Source organism: Ictalurus furcatus, chromosome 18, assembly GCF_023375685.1.
Source record: "Ictalurus furcatus strain D&B chromosome 18, Billie_1.0, whole genome shotgun sequence".
Lineage (NCBI taxonomy): Eukaryota > Metazoa > Chordata > Actinopteri > Siluriformes > Ictaluridae > Ictalurus > Ictalurus furcatus.
This window is the reverse complement of record NC_071272.1, coordinates 24,828,191-24,836,664: the sequence shown is the minus strand read 5'-3', so window position 1 is coordinate 24,836,664 and position 8,474 is coordinate 24,828,191. Positions and strand designations below refer to the sequence as shown.

Genomic DNA, 8,474 nt, shown 5'->3' with positions numbered 1-8,474 from the left:
TCTCATTTCCTTTGGTCTTCCCACATCCTGAATTCAATAAAGTCATGTTTATGAGAAACCTAAAATCCAGATGCAGCAAAGTTATGTTTTATATAATTAAGATTACAGTTTTGTTCACCAGAATTCTAGGTTTGTGCTAGAAGCTCATGACCACACAGACACAGAGAGGAAGGAAAGTGACCGCGTAAACACAGAGGGGAAGACTGCACTAACTGACCGGATTGTAGGCTTGTTCCTCAACCCAGTACGCTTAAAATATCGATCTGCAAAAAGAGCCACTTGTTTTAGTTCCGAAGCTGTTTCACTGACTGAGAAAAGCACCGTCATGTTGTACTAATTATAAACAGTCCAAGACGCTTTAGTGGTCAGAACTTCAAGCTGCAAAAACATTGTCCATTTGCTCAGGTCCAGCTGCTTGTATTATACGATGTTTTCTCTTAGTCTATAGCTGTAACTGATTTGTAACTGAAATGTAATATATCACATATCTTGGACTGTTTAAAAAACCTTGGAGTGTTTAAAGATAATTATATACTCCACTAACATCTGTATTTAATGGAGCATGAAGAAAAGACGCCACAACGTTTTATATTTAACAATATATATTTTTCCATTTCAATTGTACATTCTGTTTTGACATAAGCTTTAATTCACACACAAAAGTAGGCATCTAAATAAATACTATATAAAATAGAACTTCAAAATAAATATATCTATAAAGGGACATTTTTTTTTAATATGTTGGAGGTTTAGTTTTTTGTTTTTTTTTCTTTCCTTTTTCGCCATGTTTAAAATAAAACGAAAAGCACATTGCTCTTTTATCAACAGTAAGAATGCAAAAGCAAAAGAAATGCAGAGAGTACAAGCCCAGTTTGGAATTGGGGCGAAACCAATCATTTAAAAACACTAGTGGCCAAGAAAGTGTACCTCAAAAAAAAAAAAAAATTTTTTAAATAAAATAAAATAAAATATAGTCACAGCATCCTTAACACGTCTACGCGGTGTTGTGGAAAGGAAGATCTTTTTTTTATATAAAGGTCAAATTACATTGCAGCAATGCAAACACAGTTTTTTGTGTGTGTTTGGGAACGGGAGGGTGGGGGTCGGGGTGTAAAGGCTAGAAATCTTGGAATAAGATGGAATGGAATGTTACTTGAGAAGGCTCCGTATCCCTCCAAGACAAGTTCATGCACAGCAGCTGTATATGTCAATCAAGCACAGAAGATGTTTCACCATTTCAAGATGAAGGCAAAAAAGCCGTGGCCACAACAAACACGTACAAATGGAACTTGGGTACACTGAAACAGCGTTCCTTCAGTGGATTCAATTAAATCTACAGTTTCAGGGGCACAGAGGAACCTTAGCCATGCCTTTCGTGCTAATGAGACATGGTTAGCATAAAGAGGTATTTTTTATTGCCTGGCACATTTTTCTAAATGAAGTGCTTTGAATAGAAAGACCTTGGCCTTCTACCGCACGATCACGTAATTCTGACCCCCACCCACACCCAGCCCTCCCAAAAATATAATATTCATCTATATATACTTTTGTACTGAATTGTAATTAAACTGTACCATGCAATTCTTTAGGACATTTGAAATGCATCTTTAAGACGGCTAGTTTCTCGACACTATTTACAAGAGCACGTATCCTGCATAGATCTAATTCTAGAATATTAATGATACATATGCAACTTCTCACCTATGCAACTATGCAAGCCTCCTCGCTCATCTCTACTTTGGCACCTATCCGAGAATTAGATTGCAAAGACTTAAAACCCTAGCCTTTATACATTCAAGACTAAGAACAGTAGTGTTTTTTTTTGTTTTTTTTTTAATCTTCTGCTTTTCTGATTTGTGCAACAAAGATGGGTACAAACATCTGAATATAGAACGTTAAATGTTTCGATTAAATGAGCGTCGTGGAAATTTAGTATATGAGAAGGTGGGTTTCGTCCCTCGCGTCCTGGAACCGGACGCATCGTACCTTGCTGTGGGATTGGTTTTGTTAGATCACAAAAAGCTATACCCACATAAAACTAAAGTCCTTTGGCAAATTATCTGTAGGCCTAACTCGAGACAAACCACAAAACTGCATAACAGCGATTCCTATGAGTCGTAGAGTACACACGGAGGGGTTTGGTACATGGCAAACTAGTAGAATTTCACTAATTACAATAATTGTACATGCATTTGTACATAATGCTGTGCTTGTCGTTAGTTTTTTAGGTGTCTTAGTGAAAGTTGAACATTTTGGGATAACCCTCCTGCTGACCTATTTGTCCTGTAGCTTATGGATGTTTTTATCAAATGCTTTTTCATCTGTGTGTAGCAGTTTCCTATTAAATTGACTACCATGTTGTAGTTACATACTATACATAATATGTGAAAAGTGTGCTCCCTGAGGTGATATCTTTTCTATAACAAATCAAACTGCTAGTATTTGGAAGAAATATTGTGGAAGTTCACGTATGGTGACATGCATTTGAATATATGTGAAAGTCACTTGTCATTAAAACCCCACAAACCTGTCCCTAAGACGATGGAGCTATTCTGCAGAGGTGAATGCTGGGCTCTTGCTTATTTTATTTATTTATTTTTTTAAAGTAGTAAACTGCATTTCTGGGTAACAAAGGAACTTGACGTCCTTTGACCAAAACAATGATGCCTTCTGTTCTTACCTCAAAAAAGGGAGGAAAAGCTCTATAACAAGCTTATAAGTGGGCATGGAGGTATAAGTCTAGTTATTTTGATTGTAACGTGTTATCAGCCTGGAATGCACTGCAACCTTTTCTCGGTGCCAGATCCGGGGAGGGATTGCCAAAGTATAGAATGCTCTTGAATAGGTGATATTTACTCTGATTGTTCCAAGCCACCCAAAGGCAAAATCACCAAAGGAGAAAACAGACATTTTTGCAGCATTCTGTGATGGCAAGTATTTTAACTAGAGGGTGAAATAGCAGAACGCTTTGATCCCACAGAGAAAACCCCAACGGGAAAAATAGGCCTTATCTCTTTGTAGTTAAACTTAAGACGTATGCCAGTCATTCAAGCAAACGTCATGACTGAGCATTGTGGCATTACACTACGACAGTAAGGACCAAGAGTGAACCCTTTAAGTACCATGATTTGGGGGAAGTACGCAAGAACTGGAGAAGGTTCTGCCACCTTCTGCTCAAAGTCCTTCTTTGTAGATTTCTTTTGGACATCACATCATGAGGCTTGCTTCTCCAGAGGACAGTTCTTGACCTCTGCCACCTTGCAGGCCTGAGCACTTTTGCATCGGCAGCCCGGGCGTCTGAGGCTGTCGTAGCATTTCTGTGAGAGCTTGGCACAGCCCACGGCGGGCAAATAGCACATAAGGCATGGCAGCACAAGTGATATGGCCGCCATGAAGGACCAGCGTGCGCAGCAGTTTGAGTGTGAACAGGAACACGGCTTGTCGGCGCAGGAGCCTTCCTCGTCCTCGTCCTCGGTGCAGTGGTAGAACACGCCTTTGACTAGGCACATGCAGGTGGCTGAGTCCACCAGGTTCTGGGCTGAGCACAAACACTCCTGGTTGCACACCCAACACGAGGGAAGGGTCCGGGGCAGCGTACACTCCGTGCACCTGCACTTTCCACACTTGTCGCACAAAGGCATATGGTTTTTCTCAGTCGGCAAGTCTACCCCTGTTTTTGAGTGCTGGGGTTTGGACCCTGGAAGCTTTGGTTGCTCTGTACCCAGGATCCTGGCATGGCCTCCACCGCTGGTATAAGAGTCCACCAAAGGGGTGGGCGCCGCATGCTCGAGCAACCGCTGATCGGAAGAGGTGCTACTACTACTGCTGATGGAGCTAGGTCGGCCGCTGAAGGAGATCCAGGGGTGGGTGGTGGCATCTGGGGCCTCGCAGCGGGACAGGTGAGGATGGTGTTGAGCTCCGAGCAGGACCTCCTGCCCCCTGGTGGCCACCTTGTGGCTCGGAGGCTGCTGTGACACCACTGCAGGGCTGTCGATGTAGTCGTTCTCCACATGCAAGGACTTCATCTGGTCAATAGGATAGATGGTCAACGGGTGCTGGAGCCGACCGTAAGGGACCCTGCTGTCTAGCAAAGGCTGCACCATCATGGACGAAGAGACTCCAGGAATGTGGTGAGCAACCCTCGACTCCATCTGTAGGTTGTGTCCCTCATACACCAAAAAGAGCTCAGGTCAGCATCTACTAGCCCTGTGAAGACACCAGCATGACATTAGGACGGCACTCAGCTTTTGCAGTTATACTGCTCATACTTTTCTTGTTCACCCCTCTGTATATTTTACATTTTAAATCAATTTTACACAATCATGTTCACTAACTGAGCAGTGCTATCCAAAACAACCAAAAACAACGTTTTAAAAGAAAGATCATATTTCGGAGCTTTGTGTGGGTTCAGGGTAAAGGAATGTACAGGTAATACAGGATGAACCGTAAACATACATACATACTGACGGATTTCATTCCCACTTACTGCCGAGGAACTCATCTGTAGCCAACACTATGGCAACCGAATCAAGGTTAACAGATTCTGCGATCACGTCGATGCCAAGAGAAAAAAAGCACAACAACCACAAGCACCGCGATGTGAAATCTTGACAAGGTTTCGGCTAAATATAGAAGCGGAGACGGAACTCGGCGACGACTTCACCCCGTACATGTTCAAGGCATTAACCCGCTGCAGTCTGTCCGCCCACGACCCTGCTTCTCCAGCACCAGTGCAGGAAAACCAGCAAACCTTGGTGTAGAGAACATCCATCCAGACTACACGCGTGACCGACGGTTCAATGATGAAGGATATTCGGGGGGAAATGGAACCTGTTGCAGGATTTCACTGAAATTGAGAAAGCCTTGCGCATCGTGTTCATCTGCCGTAGACCTGTTCCTAGACCTGTTCCTCTCCTGCGCGTCATGCCGTTCACACTACAGCCCCTAGACCCGACTGGTTTCTCCAGCACAGGCAAGCTCTTGGATGGATTAATTAATTAATTAACGTATTAATTCATCATTCCAAATTGATCAAAATAGGCTACCGCCGAGTGCGATTTCAGATTCGCGGAGTGAAACCACGAACCTTAAAGCGTCTTGTTTCCACACTGCCTTTTGTTCCGTGTACAAATAAATCCACATTTCAGTGTGTAAAATCGAGAATCAGGAGTGAGTCCGAGAGGAGAGCTACAGCACATTACAAGGAGAACAGTGTGTCTCTCTGGAACACGTCTCCAGTCCAGCAACACCACACGGCGCTTCAGTTCAACTCCAACACCAGGCATTTACGCAAAGCAGAAAGCAAATCTTAGTTTTAACCCACTGTGTGTGTGTGTGTGTGTGCGTGTGTGCGTGTGTGTGTGTGTGTGTGTTTATTTCGTGCTTGAATAGCCCACGACCCTGCCACTGTGGTTATACTGTAGTTAAATATTGACACGACGCGCAAGTACAGAGACGTCGTTTTGCCAAAGTGCGACACTGACCGCGTTTGGAAAAGAAAAAAAAATCAAGGTGTATGAAAGAGAAGAGAAATAATCTCCACTGGAAACAAAAACAGCACAAGACAAGGTGTGATTTTACAGTTTATGGCGCATGTTTTATATCGAACAGAAATGGGACTTACTTGTTTTGGAGAGCAGCGCATTTTGACTCTGGAGGTTCAGTTAGTATATTCCAGCACTAAAGCAGTAGTTCCGTGTAAAACAAAAACCCCCCAAAAGGCCAGGTTACAAGTCCGGAGCAGCATGAGCGCAGTGTGTACTGCAGAGAGGACACGGGCTTTCTGACACGATGTTGCAACTACATAAGGGGGGAATGGCTTTTTATGAATGGGAGGGTTAGGAGACGTACTGCGCAGATGCTCTGGCTGAGGCTTTTTTTTTTGTGAATGGGAGGGCATAAAGACTCCGGACGCAAATGCGTGGGGGTTACACTTTTATGAATGGGAGAGCTCCGGATTTCACTGCGCATGCGTGCATATGAGCGTTTCATGAATGGAAGAGACGGAGACAGAGACATAGAGAGAGAGAGAGAGAGAGAGAGAGAGAGAGAGATGGCGGAGGGGGAGCTTTTCGTCACCAAGGGCAATGTCAGAGTGGATTACACGAATAAGGAGATTGTGTGCTTCACTTTCATTAATGCTGCGCTCTTACTGTGTCCTCTGGTTGAGAATAATAATAATTATTATTTTTTAAATATTAAACAAAAAGCGCACAGGAGTTTAATGCTTGTTCTGAAAACACCACGAGGCTTTGATTCGAAATCAGACAAGACAGTGTGAAAAATGAGAATGAGGACGCGTTATGAAAATAAAATATGAGTCCAAAGATCTGACAAATCTATTCCAAGTGTCCATGAGTCATTGGTTTGCCTACGCGCAATGCAGAATGGTGACGATACGCAGCGCGCGCGCGTGTGCGTGCGTGTGTGTGTGTCACGTGTGTTTTTGTGTCGTTGCTGTATTAGCTGGATCGAGATTAATTTTTAGCTCGAGTGTACTTTATCCTGGTGTGTGACTCGGGTTAAGGACATCCTGCGCGTCTTATCATCGCTGCTTTGCGTTACTTTTACACGCGCGCTATGAACAGCAGCAACAACGACAAAAAAAAAAGACTGGAAAGCTGTAGATCAGCAATAAAAGAGCAGGCGGCGTCGGGGCATGCGGGACCCACAAAAGAACAGGATGTTGTTGATTTGTAACGAAACCGCTCGGAGGAAATGAGTGTGAGTTTTCCTTTGAGCGGTCCTGCTGTCCTCCCTGCCCCCGCGGATCAACCCGCAGCTCGCGGCTGGACTAAAGCTGTCACAGGTTAATTGACGGCCTCCGCGTTCGTCCTCATTTCCATGACAACACGGACCTCGATTTCCTGACTAAGGCTAAATTCATTCACAAAACACTCGGTTCGTATTCACGTTTCCCTCCTGCGCCACAGCCAGGAATTCATTACGAAATAAAATCACCACGTGACCTGTACTGTATACTGATATACAGGCGTTTTTACAGCAATAAGAGCACAGATTATTGTTATTTATAATCATTTACCATCGACCAATCTCACCTTATGAATAAATTCACCTTTATAACAGTTTCACTGATCATTATATGCTATAAAACCTGCTGTATAAGCTCTTCTTTTCCCTGCAGGAGCTTAAACCTCCTTTACAGCCCAGAGGACTAGCTTTCTAACAGACACGGGGGAAATGCATGATTCTGATTGGTTAATCCTGTTTCTCAATATAACAGCTAGTAGGAAAAAAAAACAAAAAAAACGAGTTTATTTGATATTTGCTTGATGTCTATTAACCAGCCATGAATAAGGATTGGGAACTTTCAGCTGGGATTCAGACCCGATGTCCACTCCTCTGTGCTCCTGGGATCCGTGTCTGAGTAGATTATTTCTAACCCAACAGAACCATACTTATAGTGACTAACATGTGATTTTATTTTAGCCACGTAGGCAGCGTAGAGAACACCTATTTCCGGTTCCGATTGAAGCTGTAGTCTAGACGGATGATGCTGAGGTGCAAACAGCCCCCTTGGCTACTCTTTAAACGTGATGCTTTTCATTCAGTGCTAATGAGCGCAAACTGGAAATACCATTATCACAGAGGAAATAAGGGCGCTTTCACAGCTCCAATACACAGCAGGTCACACTTTACTATGGAAATGACCCTCAGCAGGCTCTCACACATATTAACAGGTCAAACTGGTGAAAGGATTCATGTAATGCTTTTCTGTCAGCACCATCATTTAAGTGCTTACAAGCTCAGGCATGAGATCTTTCCTCTTTCTCTCACACGTTTTCTCTTCTAGCTGATTCTTTATTCACTTGAAAGATAATCAGAGAAATATGTATGTGAATAGCCTAGATACACCACTGAATGGAACTCCAATTAACTACACATTATTTACAATATTACAGTCGTTTTCACCTAGTCTAAAGAGTAACACATGCAGACACACTTTTCTCCGAATATGCACTACAAAGCACTGCTTCATCCAAGTCGTGCCTGGCGCCGAAGCATCAAGCCCACAGGAAGGAACTAGTTTGCAGAGAATGCAAATCTCTCGTGAGGTGAGTTCATGTGGGAAGAAGAAGGAGAAGACACCACTACCACCGTCAGCGAAGGGAAAGCTGAGCTCTTGCTGAGATGGTGACCTCTGACCCTTCTTCAGAGAACTGACAGGAGTGCCCCTGAACTCTCACCCACGGGACAAACTAGCAATGAAGCGTGACCTGTTGTTGGGGCGTGGACCCAGCATTCACACGACTGGCATTCTGGTCATTCCACACGCCGCTCCTCTCATATAGCACCCTCCCTACTATGAGACCACGAAGCACAGCTACAGAAGACCCAGATCTTCTGTAGATCTTCAGTCACATAGTAAAATTGTGTCTTACTGTGTCTAGAGAAAATGCCCTGTATTTCAGACATGCTTTCCCAAATTCTATAACAGACTATCATTTTTTTGT

At 43.5% G+C, this 8,474-nt stretch overlaps 1 protein-coding gene across 2 annotated transcripts; it reads right to left on the bottom strand.

Moving 5' to 3' along the window:
- Nucleotides 1-584: 584 nt before the first annotated feature.
- On the bottom strand, nt 585-5,916 carry spry4 (sprouty homolog 4 (Drosophila)). Of its 2 annotated transcripts, none has more exons than XM_053649152.1 (2): nt 5,624-5,916; nt 585-4,206 (listed from the first exon to the last, which is right to left on the bottom strand). In XM_053649152.1, exon 2 carries the CDS (start codon nt 4,149-4,151, stop codon nt 3,213-3,215), a length of 939 nt encoding a protein of 312 aa, XP_053505127.1. In that variant the 5' UTR covers nt 4,152-4,206; nt 5,624-5,916; the 3' UTR covers nt 585-3,212. The 2 variants fall into 2 exon arrangements, with proteins under 2 accessions (XP_053505127.1, XP_053505128.1); XM_053649153.1 differs by lacking the exon at nt 5,624-5,916 and adding an exon at nt 5,087-5,357.
- Between the last annotated feature and the right edge of the window lie 2,558 nt (nt 5,917-8,474).

Coding starts and splice junctions, on each gene's coding strand:
- spry4 (XM_053649152.1), bottom strand. CDS start 4,151: ATGGAGTCGAGGGTTGCTCACCACATTCCTGGAGTCTCTTCGTCCATG.